Below are 20,788 nucleotides of genomic sequence, written 5' to 3' on the forward strand. Positions count from 1 at the left end.
ATAAATTAAAATTTTTAATTTTGCTAAACTATTATTTATCCGCCGTGAAGCACGGGCCTGGTCTAGACTAGTATAGAATTATTAGTAAAAGTTAGTCCGAATTAACCACCCATCCTCAAACTGAGGAGAAATTATTGCCTGCACCGGGTGTATATCTCCTCATGCGCCATCCTCCTAAAAACTATGATAGAGTAAACCATATGAACTACCCAGAAATTGTAATATGTTCCTTGATCTATTGTTTAACGTTAATTCATTCACCATTGTCCCTAGCTGCATTTTCTTCAGGGAAAAAAAAAAAGAAGAAAAACCTCCAACATCTTTCAAGAGTAAACCATATGAACTACCAACAAAATGAGGATTTAACATAGAAAATAAACCCAACTATAGCACAGGGAAAAAAAATTTCTGCTGAGTTCAGAGACTAATCAGTTCTAGTAAATGAGTAGGGACCAAATCGGAACTAGTGGAAAGCATAGGGACCACGTCCAAATTCCACCCACAAAGATGTAGGGTAATCTATAATTTAACTATGAAACCTTAGATATACAGAACAAATATTTATTGCATCCACAAATATATCCGAAAGTTACCTTTACCATAATGGAGAGGTGTACACATCTACCACTGGGAACGGAAAACAATTTATTTGTAAATAAAAGGGAAGAAGCGAAAATATGAGGCAATATGCATTCGTCAACAGTTTCAAGGGAATCTAGAGCCTTGACGGCATTCCTCCAGCAACCACAATGGTTTCTGCGGTGATGTAAGAAGCATCATCCGACGCAAGAAAAGCAGCGGCTGCAGCCATGTCTTCTGTGGTTCCTAACCGCTTCATCAAAGTTTTTTCTTCGATGCTTTTCCGCTGTACATGTTAGTTATCTTTAGAACATGGATATCAGCATAAACTAAATCCAGAAAAGTTTTTTTTAAAAAAGAGCTAGGCTACTTGAAAGTACGTAGGCTTCCTTGCTTGTAAATTATTTTCGATAATGGAACATCCTATTCGACGATTGCTTCCGTTAGACATGATTTACAGTGTTTGAACTATTTAAAAATCAAATTTCATAATTTTCTTGACTTTCTTTGCCTAGTAAAAAAGTAGCCTCAAAATAAACGACCGAAAATAAAAATCCCATAAAAACCGTGATAAAAGACTTAAATTTCAAATCGAAAGTTTTGATCTTGTTCTTCATGGTAAGTAGAATTTTTTAATTAAAATTTGATCTAATTTAGATTATTCTACACCATTGAACTTACAAACATACTACAGTTTTGATCTTGTTCACCACTCCGGTCAGTGGGGAGCTCTGATGAGCCCTTTCCCCTCTCTCTCTCTCTCTCTCTCTCTCTCTCTCTCAATCCCTCTTATGTTTCTCTCTTTTTTCCCCCTCTCAGTGGTTATGGCTTCCCAATCGCTTGCCGCCGACCGACGGACCTCTGGCGACCCCTCTCCAGTGCTACCTCGCCGCCCTGAGCTCCCCCGAGCTCAGCTCTAGACATGAACCCAAAAGGTACCATTCTCGGCCAGTTCCTGAAGATCGTCTCCTCCATCAAACTTAACCTTCCCCAGCCGCCGCCAACTCTCCCTAGCCACGCAGAGCAAGGGTGCTGCCCTGCTGCCCTCACTACTGCTTGGCGGGACTTGTCCCAGGCCGTGGGCATTGTTCTGGCCATCCTCGTCGCCGACGACCCCTCCTCTGGGGAGCACCACCCTCTTGTCTCTATTGTCTAGAACCTCACTACCTTTCTCTTGGTGCTGTTGGTTGGCTTCCAAATCGTGGAAGCATCAATAACGAGCCTAAACTCCACTTAACATAGTGAATAGCGTAATTAATGAAAATATTGGATCTTTTATGCAATTTTGCATCACGGGCTACCTTGGGTATCATCAATTATGCATTTTTGACCCATTGACTAGTTGTCCAAAGTCCGAAACTTATTTTGGGGCTACATTGGGTTTTTTGGCATCGAAATTCATTGTAATAGCACACTTTTGGCTTAAAAATTACGGAAAAATGTCGTTATGGCTGTCTTAGAACATTGTCAAGCATTCTTGGCTGGTAGATTCTCAAAGTGTTGAGTTTGCAGCGACAGCGGGAGGGTCGTGGTGGGTTCCGATGCTGAAAACGACACTTTCGGAGCCCAAAATGGCATAATTTTGTTCCCAAAGCCCTTTTCAATTTGCACTTGAGTTCAACTGTCCCAACACCTAAATTGGCGTGTTTCGGGACAGTGGGTGGGCTGAGTAGGCATGAGGCTATGTCGGTGAAACTTTGTGGACCAAAATGATGATTTCAGTGAGTTTATGTGTATACCGACAGAAAGTGGAAATCGGTTGTAGAAACTGACGTTCCGGCCACATCAAGGGGTTTGTTGATGGCTTAGCATCATGTTTAGTGTTGAATTTATGTTTGGGGACTGATTGTGAAACTATTAGATCTTGTTTAGGTCCAGGAGACATCTAGCCATGTTGTTCAGTCGTGGACTCAAGTATTCGGTACATAGGTGGGTGCTTCAATCTAAAGTTGGTAAAGTAGTATTCTACTCGGTTATTCCCATCATGTTTCTACCATGTATCTTGTTGAGTATATTGAATTTACCTACTTCGTTACTATTCATGTTACTTGCTCTACCTTTTGGCTTTACTTATCGTTATATCATGTTGTGGGATAATACTTGATTGATAGAGTGGTTTATATAGATCATCATGACATCATAACTGCTTAGTTACTATACATGTCAGTTTACTATTGTATTCCTCTTCACATGCTTTATGATTATCATGTATGGACCTTATTGTATTGAACATATGACATGTAGAGTAGGATTGGATGACACACAATTACTCCGTCGATTTTAACTTTATTAATCGGTTGCACTCGATTACGAATATGACATACGATTGACCTTGTGGTTGGCTTTACTCTATATGAGTTTTGACCGTCGTGGTCGAGCTTTGCAGCTTTTCACTGCATTTCAGTTACTTAAGCATATAGCAGGATTCGCCACCACATGATGCGCATTCACGTACACCAACTCGGTTTGCCCACCAACGGCAAGTGTTCTTTCGGAAAAGAGGTCGTTTTATTGTGAGTCAGGTTCGTGCAGGCATGGCTTTTGCCTTAGGTCTATAAATCACTACAGCGGCTATGGATTGGGTTATTTGTTGGACTGACCATCCAATTGACAATGGCATAATTTGCACCTCGATTTGATTACAAAAGCGGCATATCTTACTTATTGGCATACATGCTCCTTACTCGTCTACTCTTATGCTACTGTAGTTAGTTATCATATTGTTACCCTACTTTTCCTTTCTATTGACCAATGAGCGCAACTTGCCCTCAGCGGCACCTTGCTCCCATTAGGAAACATATTTATATATTACTCAACGCCCCTTCTACAAGTGAGGCGGGTGGTGAGGGTCTGAACGCAGTGTGTGAGGTTGTTATAGGTAGAAACCTCAATAGCTTTCCTCATTTTTTGACCTATCTTGTGAATCTTGAGTTTCTATAACTTCATAAACCTTTTACTACCTCTTTTGGGATCGTGACGTAGATATGTTGTGAGATGTGAGTGTTTGAAGTGAAAAAAAAAAAAAAAAATTTCTAATCATAATCGAAACCGATTAGATTCAGACTCAAACAATTTTGATAGGTCTCATGATGACCAGAAAATTTTGGGACCAATAATTACAATTTAAAATCCACAATAGGCCCATTCATAAATGTGAATTAATGAGCCTCATTAAAGTCCTTTAAAATTTTAGGCCTATACAATAATTCGGGTCTCATCTCAGCCCAATGAATAATTGTGCCCAACAAGTTTCATCAAAGTGGGCCTAATTTCAGCCCACTTCATGGGATCACGGCCCACATTTTCACCCACATTTGAAAATTCAATTTCGAATATCATATTCAAATTCGATTTTAAATTTTTAAACCCCCATAAAATATCTGTTATTCTAATAACCCTATTCGAAATTCGATTTCGAACTTCGAACCGACTCCCAAAATATCTCTCAACCAACATTCATTCGAATTTTAAATACATATCCATCCCACAACCCATTCAAAATTCAATTTTGAATTTTGAATCCCCAACCAACATCCATTCGAATTTTGAATACCTAACCACCCAACAACCGATTCAAAATTCGATTTCGAATCCCTAACCGACTCCCCAAAATATCCTTCAACCATCCAACAACCCATTCAAAATTCGATTTCGAATTTTGAATTCCCAACCAATTCCCAAAATATCCTCCAACAACCCATTCAAAATTCGATTTCGAATTTTGAATTCCCTAACCAACTCCCAAAATATCTTCCAACTATCCAACAACTCATTCGATTTCGAATTCGAATTTTGAATTCCCAACCACTCCCCAAATATCCTCCAACCATCCAACAAATAATTCAAAATTCGAATTTCGAATTTTGAATTCTTAACTAACTCCTCCCCTCCCATTATAAATACGGGAACCGAAATCAAATTCAGGGAATTTTTTTTTGGAGAGAGACGACACGATAGATAGATTGCTACACACTTCCAAGTTCAAAATATTCAAAGGAGGAGATATTGCCGAGCTGCTGAAAGGAGGAGACATTGCCGAGCCGCGGAAAGGAGGAGAGATCACTCGAGCCGCGGAAAGAAGGAGAATCGCCGAGCCGCTGAAAGAAAGAGAGATCGTTGAGCCGCTTCATCGAATCCATCAACAGGTAGTAAAAAAGAAAGAAAAAAGAAAGAAAGTAAAACTAATAATAAAAAAAAAAAAAGATCTCTTTTCTTCCCCCTCTTTTTTTTTTTTTTCTTTTGTCCGACGATCGTAGCCATCCATATCATCTAGATGGCTTCGGTGGGAGAGTGGAGGGGAATCTTTGATTCCCCGTTTCTTCGGACCTCTCAATACCCCATTCGAAGTCGTTGATGATGGAATGGATGATCTACATTGCCGCGACCATCTCCAGCATGTTTGGTTTGATACTTTCGAAAGAAGAGGGGAGGGGAATCTTTGATTCCCTGTTTCTTCGGACCCTTCAACATTTCTTCGATAAATATCGAATCAAATTTGCTGGCCGAACAGATCCATGCCACTGTTAACAACTCCGTCGACGACATCTACAATCGCCGTTTTGATCTTTTCAAAAGAAGAGGGGAGGGGAATCTTTGATTCCCCGTTTCTTCGGACCCTTCAAAACATTTTGAAAATATTGAATCAAATTTGCCGACCGAACAGTCCACGCCACCATCACCAACGACATCTACAGCATCGCCGGTTTGATACTTTCGAAAGAAGAAGGGAGGGGAATCTTTGATTCCCCGTTTCTTCGGACCCTTCAATATTTCTTCGAAAATGTCAAATCAAATCCGACGGCTGAACAGATCCGTGCCACCATCAACAACTTCGCCGACGACATCTACAGCATCGCCGGAAAAGTATCGCCAGGAGAGGGGAGGGGAATCTTTGATTCCCCGTTTCTTCGGACCCCAAATCAAAATTAAAACGGGGATTTCTTCGGACCCCAAATTGGAATCAAAACGGGGATTTCTTCGGACCCCAAATCAAATCCAATTGGGGAACCAAACGGGAATTTCTTCGGACCCCAAATCAAATTGGAAAATCAAATCCAAATTAGAGAATCAAACGGGGATTTCTTCGGACCCCAAATCAAATCCAAATTAGAGAATGAAACGGGAATTTCTTCGGACCCCAAATCAAATCTAAATCAGAGAATCAAACGGAGATTTCTTTGGACCCCAAATCAAATCCAATTGGAGAATCAAACGGGGATTTCTTCGGACCACAAATCAAATTGGAAAATCAAATCCAAATTGAAAAATCAAAACGGGAATTTATTCGGACCCCAAACCCAAATCGAGATAAAAAAGGGATTTCTTCGGACCCCAAATCAAACCAAAATCAAAAAGGGATTTCTTCGGATCCGAATGAAGTTGCAAAATAGGACTGCCTCGAACCCGAAATAGAATTAAAAAAAAAATCAAGTTCACAAATAAACCCAAACTCGAACCCAAATAAATCCAAACCCAAACCAAACCTAGTCTACAAATAAACCCACAAATAAACCCAAACTCGAACCCAAATAAACCCAAACCCAAGCCAAACCAAATCAAGTCCACAAATAAACCCAAACTTGAACCCAAATAAACCCAAACCCAATCAAATCCAAACCTAAAACCAAATACAGTCCACAAATAAACCTAAACCCAAAACACAAACAAACCCAAACCCAAAACCCAAATTAAATCCGAACCCAAACCCAAATCAAGTCCAAATCCAAACCTAACCAAACCAAGTCCAAATAAACATCCAAACCAAAACCCAAATCGGACCCAAACCCAAACCAAATACAGTGCACAAATAAAACCAAATCAAATCAAACCCAAACCTAACCCAAACCAAGTCCACAAATAAACCCACAAATAAACCCAAACCCAAAACCCAAATAAACCTAAACCCAAAACACAAATAAACCCAAACTTGAACCCAAATAAACCCAAACCCAAATCCAACTCCAATTCGGACCACGAATACAACCGAAATCCAACTTCCAACTTGGGCTCATGAACCAAAACCATACCTAAGTTTATAAACCAAATCCCAAACCCGAGTTCAAAAATTAAATCTCATGGACCAAATCCCATGAACCAAAACCAAACCTCATGGACCAAATCCCATGAGCCAAAACCAAACCTCATGGACCAAATCCCATGAGCCAAAACCAAACCTCATGGACCAAATCCCATGAACCATAATCAAACCTCATGGACCAAATCCCATGAGCCAAAACCAAATCTCATGGACCAAATCCCATGAACCAAAACCAAACCTCATGGACCAAATCCCATGAACCAAAACCAAACCTCATGGACCAAATCCCATGAACCAAAACCAAATCTCATGGACCAAATCCCATGAACCAAAACCAAATCTCATGGACCAAATCCCATGAACCAAAACCAAATCTCATGGACCAAATCCCATGAACCAAAACCAAATCTCATGGACCAAATCCCATGAACCAACCAAATCTCATGGACCAATCCCATGAACCATAATCAAACTTCATGGACCAAATCCCATGAACCACAACTAAACCTCATGGACCAAACCCCATAAACCATACACCAAATCTCATGGACCAAATCCCATGAACCACAACTAAACCTCATGGACCAAATCCCATAAACCATACACCAAATCTCATGGACCAAATCCCATGAACCATACATCCAACCTAATACCCATATCCCATGAACTAATACCCAAATCTCATAAACCAATACCCAAATCCCATGAACCAATACCTAGATCTCATACCCATATCTCATGAACCAATTAGACTCTAATACATAAAGTTTAATATCGATTAGGTCTTAACACATATACTTAGGGCCTAATCAACCTCAAATCCAACTAAATCATAATACATATACTTAGGATTCAATAAACCGAGATACGATCCATCTCATCCAATTTATAGAGGTCTCTTAATCAAAGGTGCCCCAATCTCAAGGGGGTAATTAACAGTAGATGCTTGCATCTATTGGAAGCAATGGACTCGCAATACCTGATACCCACTTATACATATAAATACTCATCTGAATCATGAATACTACCCCACGGCCCAAAAATCCATCGACTGTGCGAGGTGCGTCATTCATGGTGGCAGACAGTGAGTTGTAACGTCGAAGTTTTGGATTTGACCAGTTTTAGTTTTCTCGTGGCAGATGGATTTTGGAATTTGGTTTTTCAAAATGTTATAGTGGTTTAGATTTACTACCTCTCTCTTTACTTATTGTTGGATGGATTTTTAGATGCAGTAATATTTGTGATTGATTTCTCCGCCTTATTGTAGCTGTATTATGCGATGTTGTGGTTGTTTGTGGTTTGTTGTGTTGTTGAATGATGTAAACTGTGCTCTTACGCTGTGCATACACAGGGAAGGTTCTATCCGTTTGGACAGAGTAGACTGTCCATTTGGCGGATCTGTGTTATGTCGGATGGGCTCCTAGGTTAAAAAAAAAAATTATGCATTTTTTTTGCTAAACTCTATTTTCAACATGAAAGGCTTTACAAAAAGAGGTTCCAAACGTGACATTTTCTAATTAAACACAACCTACACAAAGGCCACTAAATACTACAGGAAATGTTGGTGGTTGGTACCCAAGGCCCAAGTTCAAATCCTAGTTGATTCACATTTCCAGCTAAGTTTATTTCTAAATGAAATAAACGAAGCGAGTAGCGTGCTACCTTTCTCTCAAAAAAATACTACAGTAAATGTTTTAAGTGATTCTGGAAATGTTTTAAGTGATTCTAGAGTAACGATGAAGATAGGTTGATAAAAGAAAGTGTGATGAATCTAAATAAGCATAACATAAGGAAACACTTACGATGGCTTCATTAGTTGTAAGGAAATCAGCAAAATGTGTAGGAACAAATCCAGGAGCTATGCAGTTGACGCGTGTCTCCGGACTCATCTCAGCAGCAAGGGCCTAGAAACAACGATAAAAGACACAAATTACTAAATACAGCAGTTTCTGGTGAATAAAGAAAATAGGCTGTAAATAGAAAAAACAAAGAAGTAGGATATAAAAATTTCAGTTGACAACTGCTTCAGCAAACTGATAGGTGTTATGTATACATATTAACCCTAATGTTACAATTGTCTCACTAAGATAGCCAGGCTCAACTGCCAAGTACTGCTAAATTATGATCTTAAATATGATCAGTTCTCTCTACAATACTGCTGAAAAGGTTGTTGAAGTGCATCCTTACGGATTTTTGCAGTACCTTAGTAAGCCCAAGAAGAGCAGTCTTTGTAACACCATACATAGCCAGTGATGCCTCTGGTTGATAACCAGCAATAGAGGATATAATGATCACGGATGATCCCTTGCGCAAGTGTGATGCAGCATCCTGAGGGATGAGAAAAAAAAAAAGAAAGAAAAGAAGAAGGTGGTGAAACAGGAAATAAAAAGAAGATAACAGGTAAACCTTCCAACAATGGGCCGCAGAATTTAGAAGACAATTTTAGCACATAATGTACCTGAAGAAGTAAGATTGTAGCCTTCACATTTATCTCCCAAAGTTTATCAAGAACTGACTCTTTTGTGTTCAAGATGTTATCAATTGATGGATTAGCAGCAGCGTTGGACACAATTATATCTATGTGTCCATAGTTCTGCAATGAAAGAACATTGCAATTACTCTCGTTGTTAATGAGACAGCATGATCAAAGAACAAAGGCTTGCTAAAGAGAATAATGAAAAATAATTACTGGGGACAGGTTGAAACTGTTTGAATGGCATATATGTGCAACCCATCATATCTACAGTATTCAGCAAAGCAATGATCGAACAAATGTAAGAAGCATCACGAGAGAACACTTACTAGAGGTGCTGTCAGAGTAATTAGCAATTAGCATAATTAGCGTAATTATGTATTTAAGGCATATTTACTATATTTTTCTTATTTGGTTATGCAAGTTGAATTCTAGCTGACTTACACATTTATGTAAAGCCTTGTACACTATATATATTTAATATAATCCTAGAAGGGCTGTGGTGGCTTTTACCCAAATCTTTCATGGTGTCGGAGCTTAACCCTAATCTCTAGGAAAAGTGATCCGCGGCAAGCCATCAAACATCGAAACTATCCTTTCTCACCATTGATCTCTCTTCTTTCCCTCTCCCCGTTCCTCTCCATGCTGCTACAGTATCTGCTAGTGCCGTCACTGCTACATTATCGCATCATTGATACAGTCCACTACATTACTGTTATAGCGCCGCTACAGTATTGCTACAATGCCGCTGCAGTGCTATTAGACTTTCTCTCTTCTATTGTTGTCTCTCTTGTTGGTCTTGATTGCTTCTTTGTCTTCATCTATGGCGGCGAATATTAGAACTTTCTCTTCATCCCCAGTTGTTAATATTAAAACGTTACTTACGATGGAACTTACGGATACAACTTATCTTGTGCGGAAGCAAGTCTTTGTCAATATGTTGGAAAGTTTCAGCATGGCTTCACATGTCGATGGAACAAGTGTGATACCACCATAGATGATAGAAGAAGATAAGAAACAAGTCCCAAATCTATAGTATGCTACCCGGAAAAAGCAAGATACAACTGTCATGTCGTTGATCAATGTCACGTTCGTGCTTAGCATCCTTCAGATGGTGATCTTCGATGCACCTAAGACTGCTAGAGATGCTTGGATCTTCATTGAACTATATTTTCCCAATAAACTTGCATCCACCGCTTTTGCTTTGAAAGCAGAACTCTGAAACATTTAAGAACAGGATGCTGTTTTCTCAGTATATGCAGAAAGTGAAATCCATTGGAAAAGCACAGTTGGCAATCAGCAAAATAGAATCAGATCACAACTTAGTAATGACAGTGCTACTTGGGTTGCCTGAGTACAGGGGCTTTGTGAGTGCTCTTAACACACACAGGAAAACCGACATTCAAACAGCTTCGTCCTTAATGATGCAGGAGGAAATTGAGATGCGGCATAGATCTGGACATAGCACTTCTTCTGAGTATAGCTCATTTTATGCAAATCGTGAAAGAGAAAATCAAGGAGACTGGGGAGGTAGATTTAGAGGTGGTCATGGATAGCGAGGAGGAAGAAATCAGCAGCCTGGTCATGGACCATTTAGAGCATACAATCCTCAGCCACAACCATTTATACATTCATCTAACCAGCCTCAATCAGCCCAACCAATGATACATCGCACTGGAACACAATGTCAAATATGTGAAACATTTAACTACAAAGCCATTTAGCGCAGACAGAGATTCAATCATGCCTATGTGGCTGATGAGATACCACAAACCTTCGCTGCCATGACCTTCATGGCTCTGCAGAAGAGGTTTGGTACCCAGATATTGAAGCATCGGATCGCATGACGCCAGATCCAGATATACTTTCTAGTTCTATACCTTACTTTGGAACTAATAAAATATTTGTCAGTAATGATAACCTTTCGTTTGTAACCCAAACAGGTGAAACTGAGTTAAACGCTCCTTCCAGATCCTTTAATCTTAAAGACGTTCTCATCGTTCCTTCTATTAAAAGAAACTTACTATTCGTTCATAAATTTTGTGATGATAATAATTCATCCTTTGAATTTGACTCTATTGGTTTTTGTGTGAAGGACAAGGAAACCGGGAAGGAGCTCCTCCAATGCCGTGCACTGGGAAGACACTTTGCCCTCTCGACCTTCTAATGTTGCTAGTGTCAGGAATAAAATGGCTACTTTGTTCGCTTATAAATTTAATAAGAGAAATCTCTGGCGTAATAGGTTAGATCATCCCAGTCATGAAGTTTTGTCTAAGTTCATTAGAGACAATAAAGTTTTAGGTGATTCTGACATTAGATTATATCATTGCAAATTTGCAATGCATGTAACACAAGTAAACATGTGAGATTTCCTTATAATAAATCTGATTCTCGATTGACTTTTCCTTTTGATTTAGTTCATTCTAATGTTTGGCAATCTCCGGTTGATTCTATTTTTGGGTTTAAATATTATGTTATTTTTGCCGATGATTATTCTCGTTATTCTTGGATATATCTTTTAAAATTCAAGCACAAGATTTTTGAAAAAATTGTTGTTTTAAAACTTTAGTTGAAACCATTTTTCACCAATGAATTATATTCTTCCAATCAGATTGGTGAAAGGAATTTTTAAATAAAAAATTTTCTACTGTATTTCCTGAAAATGGAATAGTTCATGAAATTTTTTTTTTCCCACATGCACCACAAAAAAATGTAGTTGAAAGAAAATACAGACACCTTATTACTAATATTGTTCGAAGCACTCTTTTTCCCTCATGTATGCCTACTCGTTTTTGGGGAGACGCACTTATGAATGCTATTTTTCTTATTAACCATATACCCTCTCTCACGGTACTCAAGGGAAAATCACCGTATCAACTTTTACATGGTCATTCTCCTCCCGACCTGCAACTAACAAGGGTTTTCGGGTGTTTGTGTTATCCCAATCTATAGAATGTCGCGAGTCACAAACTTTCTTCTCGGTCATTGCCCTGTGTTTATTTAGGCCCTTACCCTTTTAATAAAAGCAAGGGCCTTTGATGCTTTTATCCAAAAGTTTACATATCTCGTCACGTGACTTTTGTTGATAATGTTTTCTTTATTTCTGTCATTCAAATTTTTTCACTTCTAATAATTCTACTTCTAAACTTTCAAATGTTTTAGAATTTTCTGTCAAATCCTCCCTTGTTAGGAAGTAATCCATCTACTTTAGATGCTCTTTTTGATTTGATTTTCTTCATCTTGAAAGGTCACAAACCAATTCTACTCCTTTTTATCTGGTTTCACCACATTCTAATTGTATGCAGAGTACTACTACCATAGAAAATTTTGATGTTCCGATGGCTAGAACCAAAACAAACACCTTGACTGGTCGCCATAAAGAGCATCAAGTCTATATACCAGAAGACCGAAAAAACAAAACTCTACAACACCTCCGGTTGACACCGCTATGAACTTCTCCTGACACCACCTCACCTGAGATCATTGTGTCCTCGGCTGACGCCACCACAACCGAAACCACATTGCCCTCCACTTTACCCACTTTACCCACTAAGCCCATACCATATGCTCCCATACCTGTCGATACTCTTATACCTACTTTTTGTACCGCTGATCGCACTCATCCTATGCTCATGTGTTCTATGGCTAAGCAACATAAAAAATCCTCATCCTTCTTGGCATCCTCTTTTTCTACTCTTCCTGTTGAGCCTAGCTCTGAAGCGTTTCAAGATGCAGGTTAGCGTCAGGCTATGCACGAAGAATTCCAGGCAGTTCTTTCCAATTCTACCTGGGATCTTGGATCACCACCTCCAAATATTAATCTCATTGGTTGTAAGTGGGTTTACAAGATACATAAAACGGCAGATGGTACCTTGAAGCGCCTTAAAGTTTCATTAGGTGTAAGTAGGTTTACAAGATAAATAAAAAGGCAAATGGTACCTTGAAGCGCCTTAAAGCTCGTCTTGCCGCCCAAGAGTATAAGCAACAATTGGCCATTGATTTTGACAAGACTTCTCTCCCATTGTTAAACTTACTACAATTCGTACTGTTATTTATGTTGCTCTATTATCTGGTTAGTCGCTTCGCCAATTGAATGCAAAAAATGCTTTTCTTCATGGTGCACTTAATGAAGAAGTTTACATGAAACAACCGTTTGGATTTGTACATCTATCCTTTCCCAATCATGTTTATTTATTGCGAAAGGGCATTTATGGACTCAAGCAGGCGCCTCATGCATGGTTCCAGCAATTTACGTCCTTCCTCTCTAAGTTGGGTTTACTGGCAGTTTAGCTATTCCTTCTATGTTTATTTCTTCTTCTTCTGCCAATATTCTTGTTTTGCTTCTCTATGTCGATGATATTATTGCGACAAGTAGCTCCACATCATTGTAGCACGCCCTGACCTCGACATTACATAATGAATTTGCTATGAACGACTTGGGTCCACTTCACTACTTAGGATAGGACATTCTCGATTCTACTGATGGTGTTTCACTGACTCGGTAGAAATATGCTCGTCAATTACTCGACTGCCATGGCATGTTGTCCAGCAAATTTGCCACCATTACCTTTTTTCCGATAACTAGCTTGTCGGCCCATCATGGTCGACCTCTTGATGATTCCTACACTTATTGTCAGATTGGAACTCTCCATTTTACTGGCCAAATATTTCGTACGCTGTCAATCCAGTCTCTCAGTTCCTTCAGGCACCACAAGAACCTTATATGCAAGTTGTTAAGCAGATACTACGCTATATCCGTGGTACCATTTCTCATGGGCTTTATTTTTGTTGATCGTCTACTCAGTCGCTTATTGCTTATTCAGAAGCTGACTAGGCAGGTTGTCCTGGTACCCACTGTTCGACTTCAGGTTACGATATTTTTCTTGGTTTGAACCTCATTTTCTGGTCCACCATGAAGCAGCCTACTATTTCATGTTCTAGCTCTAAGGCTAAATATCATTATGTTGCCTTCACTCTTGCTGAGACTAGTTGGATTCGTCGAATACTTCGCGATCACTATGTTTCGCAACTACATCTTGTCACTATCAACTGTGATAACCTCAATGCTACCTATTTGGCTGCTATTCCAGTACTACATGCCCATACTAAACATATTGAGCTTGACCATCATTCTCTAAAGTCTAGGTTGTCTGTAGTGTCCCTGGTGTTTAGCGGCCAGTGTGATGTCAACATCTAATGCTTGTCGACACGTCGTGAGAGTGTTGGGACAAGTCGGAGTCGTTTTGGCGCGAAATGGACTCAACGCGACGCGAGAGTAGAGTTCTGACACTGAAATCTGTAAAGTGCAGAATTTCAGTGTTGAGTACTGGTACCTGAGAGGAGTACCGGTACCCCAATGGATGGCAGAGATGGAAGCTCTCGGGTTTGTGCGTAGTTGATGCTGAGTACCGGTACCAACTTGTCGAGTATCGGTACCGAGCCGGAGTACTGGTACTGTATCGGGCGAGTACCAGTACCGAGCCCGAGTACTGGTACTGCATCGGGCGAGTACCGATACCCAGTGCGCGAGACAGCAGGTGAGAGGCCGAGTACCGGTAACCAAGTTCGGTACTGGTACTGCAGCTGTAATTTTGAGTTGGTGAGGGGTATTGTGGTTTTGTTGGTGGGTAACATCGCCACCTACCCCCCTTCATACTTATCAACCTGCATAGCTGGCAGAACCGTACATTTCTCCTTTTTTTCTCTCTCTCTTGCTGGTGGACTCGTATGTTGTGGAGGTCACGGCTCGAGCTCGGGCGGATTTCGATGTTGCTCCGGAGGGCCGTTTGAGCGAGTGGGCGTCGCGGTTGTGCCGTTGGAGGCCGGGTGAGTGCGTGGACTCCTTCCTTTCGACTTCTCGCCATTGTTGGATGAGCTTTTCGAGGTGGGTTGAAGTTTACCGAAATCGTCAGATTTCCTCCTAAGTCGAGATATTGTCAGCATGTGTATTTCATGTGTAGGAGCATGTTAGTAGCTCAATTCACCGTTTTGCATAGTTTAATGAAATCTGAGTTGGAGCTTTAAATTCTAGATTCGTTTTATATGTTGGACTTGGAATTGACTTAGGAGAAAACTATTGAATCCTACACTATCATTTATGAGAAGTTACCAGATTTAGCTTTAGGAGCTGTGGTTCTTTTGTATCGCCGCTGTTAGGATGCGGTGGATACCCAGATTAGTGTAGGATGAGTTTACGCTCGTGCTGGGAGGCTAAGCTCGTTTTACAGTAGAGTGTAGACTGTTTCGTACTGTCGGGTGCTGTCGAGGTTGACGGTAAACCTAGATTTCTGTATCACCGCTGTTAGTGCGAGGTAGATACCCAGATTAGTGTAGGTTGAGTATATGCTCGCGCTGAGGAGCCAAGTGTGTTGTTACAGTAGAGTTAGACTGTGTTGGACCGTCGGGTGCCATCGGGGTTGACAGTGGACCCAGATTTCTGCATTATTGCATTAGATTGTGCCAAGGGCACGTGAGTTCTAGTGGATGGATCAGTTTGATCCATTTACAGTGATTACAGCCTGTGAGAGCCGGTTGAACTCGACAGAGACACTTGTAAACTCGGTTGGGTCGCGCCCACGAATGCCATTCCGGAATGAGGTTTCAGTGCGATAAGGTCGCAGTTTCTGTTTGGATAGTTCTTGAGCTGGCCACCCCCGTGGGTGGTGTACGACGTAGATGGATACAGGCAGGGTGGGTCAGTTTGGGCAGCCCGTGTAAGGTTGGGTCAGTGGTAGTTAGTGATGCCTTTCTCTACCCTTAGTAAGGTTGTGACGTGTGTTGAGTCGCAGCAGTCCTGTCAGACCTTTTTACTTAGACCGACTACTTTCGAGGTGGTGTACGGTGTAGCCTAGACAGGCGGACGGGCATATCGCAGTCCCTAGAGAGATTTCTCCACCAACTACTCTCGAGGTGGTGTGCGGTGTAGCCTAGACAAGCGGACGGGCGTATCACAGTCCCTAGAGAGATTTCTCTACCGGCTACTCTCGAGGTGGTGTACGGTGTAGCTTAGACAGGCGGACGGGCATATCGCAGTCCCTAGAGAGATTTCTCCACCAGCTACTCTTGGGGTGGTGTACGGGGTCGCTTCGACAGGAGAGACGGGCGTATTGCAATCCCCAGTGAGATTGGGTCAGAGTGAGGCATTTTTCATATCTACAGATAGCCTATGTTGGTTAGCGATAGTATAGTGGCAAGTAACTGTAGAGTTTTTCCAGTTGTCCTTACTATCCTTTGCGCAAATCTCTGTACACTTAGTGGGTGGGCCGTTGAGATCGGTGACGGTATCCACTGAGAACTACTCTGTTTTGTAGTAGCTCTCACACCCAGTTGTTGACACCTTTTGCAAAGCCTTCGTCTGCGGCTGTTGTTGTTGCTAATTCCGACTGCGAAAAGGGAGTCGCGAGCTAGATCCCTACCAATCATGTCGCCGTACTAGAGGAGTACCCTTCGTAGGTAGTTTTGAGGTGTTTTGGTTCTTGTACATACCTTATGTTTTGTTTACTCGCTGGAGTGAAGTGTAGTTATGGATGACTGGATGTTATATGTAAAGTGAATCCTTAGCTTTTATATATACATGTTTTAATTTAGCAGCTCTATACTTCTGGTTGTAGCTATGATTTGATTACAGGTACAGCTATCGCTTCGTATACACGGGAAATTACTGTGTATACGGCAGGTCTGTTGGCGTGCCCGGGAAAACGTGGTAATCCAGGGCGTGACATTGTCGATCTCTCTATTCTTCATGTCTCCTCTGATAAACAGCTTGTCTATATATTTACTAATCGGCTTTTGACTACTCGGTTTTCTATGCTTCACACCAATCTTCACAGTCGATCTCAGGATGCTCAGATTGCAGGGAGATTTTAGTGTAATTAGCAATTAGTCTAATTACATATTTAAGGCATATTTATTATATTTTCCTCATTTGGTTATCCCAGTTGTATTATAGTTGGCTTATACATTTATATAAAGCCTTGTACACTATATATTTTCAATATATCCCTTGAAGGGTTGTGGAGGCTTTTACCCAAATCTTTGAGGTGCCAAAAGAATAGAAACTTGAGATAATAAATATTAGCTTCAGTCTTAAGAAGGTATTGGAATTTTGCTGTTAAGTTCTTTCACAGTATAACTAACATGTCATGCAAAAGGGCAAAGTTGGATGGTTTGTATTATCTAGTGTCTTAATATTACATAATTAACATCAGATGCATACTGTTAACAAATGTCATCCCTATTTGTACAGAATAACATTAGCTACATTGCTATTTCAAAGGCATGAGATAGATGCTTATAATTTATGCAACTATTGAAATGAGATGGCACTTCAGTCAACAATTCAAATGGATCAAACAAACAACAAGTCCTGATGGCATTCGGTCATGTTAACAACCAAAAAAGAAAGAAAAAAAACTTAACAGATTTTTAGGTTGCTCCTGGGAATATTAAATTTCAAGTTTGGCTATGAGAGCTTTTGAAAGGCCTTCCAGGAGCATGCATTAAACATCAGGAACTGAATAAAAAACTCGAATGTCCCATTTTGATCAAAAAGTGAACATTCATTTTAGTTAGATTTTAAAGACAAAATATTTTGGTTTCAGTGTTGCATTTTTACAGAAGAGAAAATAATTAATTCTAATGCTGAAATTGCTCTTTTATTTTTCCTGCATATTAATTGTGCTTGTAATTTTCAGTGTTTCCAATTCATTCCCTTCAACACGACTGGACAACTTATAGGCAAATGAGGGTGCAATGCTTAAGGCTCATTTGGTATACTAGTAGCTTTTTTTAAACAAAAAAAAAAGATTAAACATTAATTCTACATGAGAGTGTATGGATGGATGGCAAACTGCTATCGATCCGTACATATATGGGTTTTATTCGGCAACAAAATAACAAACTTACTAATAACATTTCTTTTTCACTTCCTCGCTTTTCTGTAGAATACATCATTTGGCATCTAGCTAGGTTGCATTGCAAGCTATCCAACAATGGCAATAATGGAGAAGTCGAACTGTTGGCACATCCCATCACACGAAATTTGTGTTTAATAAAACAGCAAAAAGGCAAAGATACGAAAAAAGCCCTTTAAGTTTTCTGGTTGACTGTTGTATTTCAGTTTCCCTGAATCATTACATTATGTAGTTGCTGGACAATAGCCATGGATTTACTGAATTGTTCAGCAATATGCACAAAAAAGTAGTTCAAATATTTGACGATAGCAATAAATTCTCCATTAGAATTTGCTTCAGAAGAAACAAGGCCTGTCTCAAGGGATAATTGTTGTCTACCACAGTTCCATCATTTTGCTGAACTACCTTTATTCTTTTCCATGAAGCTATAATTCTAGCCATTGACTGTTCCAACACATATTAGTGGCATAAAACGGATAAATAAGGATCTTCTTGTAGCCCAAAGAACCTGAACTTTACAGCAAGCTTGGGTAAATGACAAGACCTTAGTTCTTTCAATTTTGTCTTCTCATTCCTTAAATCTACAAGCCATATTAAAACTGTAGTTTCACCATGAATTTTTCTTTCCTCAAGGATTAGTTAAAATACATTCAACCAAGTCTATGGTAAGTCTCAAACCCATCCAATTGGCCATAATACTTTTTCTTAGACTTCATAAATAACAATTTAACTACCTACCAACCAAAATTGTTAATCAACCCTTCCAGACGCTGCAGTGATGGGAGCCTAGTCCAATAGGCATTGACCAAATTTAAAAAATAAAAAGTTTAATAAGAATTCATGAACTCAACTTTCCAAATTACAGAAACCTGACATAAAATCATGCAGAACTAAGTATGGTGGATTTCTTTTCTAGCGCCATCATGCAGAACTAACAGAATGATTTCTTCCCCTAGTCCAAATTTCAAAATAGCAAAGCCGAACAATTCCCAAATAAAAAAAGGGTTAATTGCACTAGAACCAAATGAACTATTGCTCATTCGCAAACAGCTATGTAAACTTTCAAAATTTCATATTTACCTTCCAAATTTTCAAAATTTTGCAATAAACCAAATAGATTTACATCTTACCAATTTAAACATATTAACCAAATGGCCGAAAAACAATAATGAATGCACACCAGTGATGTACATGAGCATTCTCGATGCCAAAAACTCTAGCTGGTGAAATTGACAGTAACAGTAAAATTAAACTTTGATGCAAAAAACAGATCCTTGTATTTGGAGACGTGTGATCTTTACTTTACGACTATTCGATCAGTAGGCTAATGTTAGCCACTTGATACTGATGGAGTAATTAATTCAAGTGGTTAATTGTAAAAATTTAGAAGTTAAGGTGACAAACATAAAGTTTTTAAGTGGGTGATTGGCTAAATACCCCTCAAAAAGTACTTGCCTTTGATATTGCCCCTCAAATGTGCAAGTGATGAAATCTACCTCTCTAAAGTTTCAACTTCTTTCAGATATATACGTAGAGCCCAAATCAATTAGTCTACAGTTAAAAATAGTTGTTAACTCCAGAAAAGGACTCATTTAAACTTCCAAATATGTCCCTTAAAAAGTTTTAAGTGATGAAATTTAAACATCTAAAAGTTCCAATTTATTTCGAATCTGCCCTCAATTTTAACCAGAGTAACACTTAACCCAGGATTAACCTGAGCTCTACTACTGACCGAATGACATATATAATAAATTACAAAGAAAGTTTAGAGAGGTAGTGATACGGTTCCACCGTATCAACAGGGATAAACAATCACTTTAAGAGGATCAAAGCACCTAGAGAGATAGTTAAAGAGATAGAGAGGGATAGAACAAAACCCTAATTCTAGTTCATTGAAAATAAAATATTCAAAATAATGATGCCTTTCCATAACTAGAACATACATGTAGATTCTGACGCTTCAACATTTTAAAGGGATGTGCGGGTAATTACCCTAATTTTTAAAGTTTTGATAGTTATATGCAAACGGGCAAACAAACAAGTATGAAAGTTTGGGGCCTGGCAGCAGGGATGAAATTAGGATTACCCGAACGGTGGTGTCGATGAGATCTTTCCGGTGCTGGGGGTTGGAGACGTGGCAGACGACGCCCGTGGCTTCGACCCCTTTGGAGCGGAGGTCGCCGACGGCGTCGTCGACGTTCTTCTGCTTGCGGGAGGAGACGACGACGGCGGCGCCCTCGAGGCCGAGGCGGAGGGCGATCGCGAAGCCGATCCCCTGCGTCGACGCCGTCACGATCGCCACCTTCCCCTGCAGCCTCTTCTTGTTCGTCGCGTCCATTGTTGGGTTAGGTTGGTTCGTGCGGTCTTTTTTTTTTTTTTTCCTCCTCCTCTACACGAGAGACGCGAGGATACGGCGGAGTTAAAAACTAAAAACTACAACGAACAAAATGAGTTAGGAAAGGCGATGTTTACGAAGGAAGACGACCGTGTCGGATGCTGAGACTTGTTGGTTTGGGAACTAAGTAAGAACAGCTCATTCAGAAAATAAATTTTATTTATAAATTTGAAATAGATTAATTTTATATTTGGATAACTTAAAAATATTTTGAATAAAAACTAATATTTAGACAGATGGATGAATGTAAAAAAATAATAGACAGTAAAATAGAAATAATGATATTGCCCTTATATTATATTTGAATTTAAATTTTTAATTTTTATATTTAAATTTTAAATTTAAATATATAACTTTTAAAATTTAAATTTAAATTTTTAAATCTCAAATTT

General features: G+C 39.6%; 1 protein-coding gene and 1 long non-coding RNA gene across 2 annotated transcripts; one reads left to right on the forward strand and one right to left on the reverse strand.

Annotated features, from left to right (window-relative positions):
- LOC109715827 (tropinone reductase-like 3) lies at positions 433–20,504 on the reverse strand. The gene is made up of 5 exons (XM_020241020.1): positions 20,088–20,504; positions 9,075–9,209; positions 8,819–8,944; positions 8,419–8,520; positions 433–865 (listed from the first exon to the last, which is right to left on the reverse strand). The coding sequence occupies exons 1-5, from the start codon at positions 20,337–20,339 to the stop codon at positions 716–718; spliced, it is 765 nt and encodes a 254-aa protein (XP_020096609.1). The 5' UTR covers positions 20,340–20,504; the 3' UTR covers positions 433–715.
- LOC109715828 lies at positions 829–11,568 on the forward strand. Its single transcript, XR_002217762.1, has 3 exons — positions 829–1,514; positions 2,441–2,508; positions 11,185–11,568. It is a non-coding gene; the product is annotated as an uncharacterized LOC109715828 (long non-coding RNA).

Source organism: Ananas comosus, linkage group 9 (assembly GCF_001540865.1).
Source record: "Ananas comosus cultivar F153 linkage group 9, ASM154086v1, whole genome shotgun sequence".
NCBI classification, from domain to species: Eukaryota; Viridiplantae; Streptophyta; class Magnoliopsida; order Poales; family Bromeliaceae; genus Ananas; species Ananas comosus.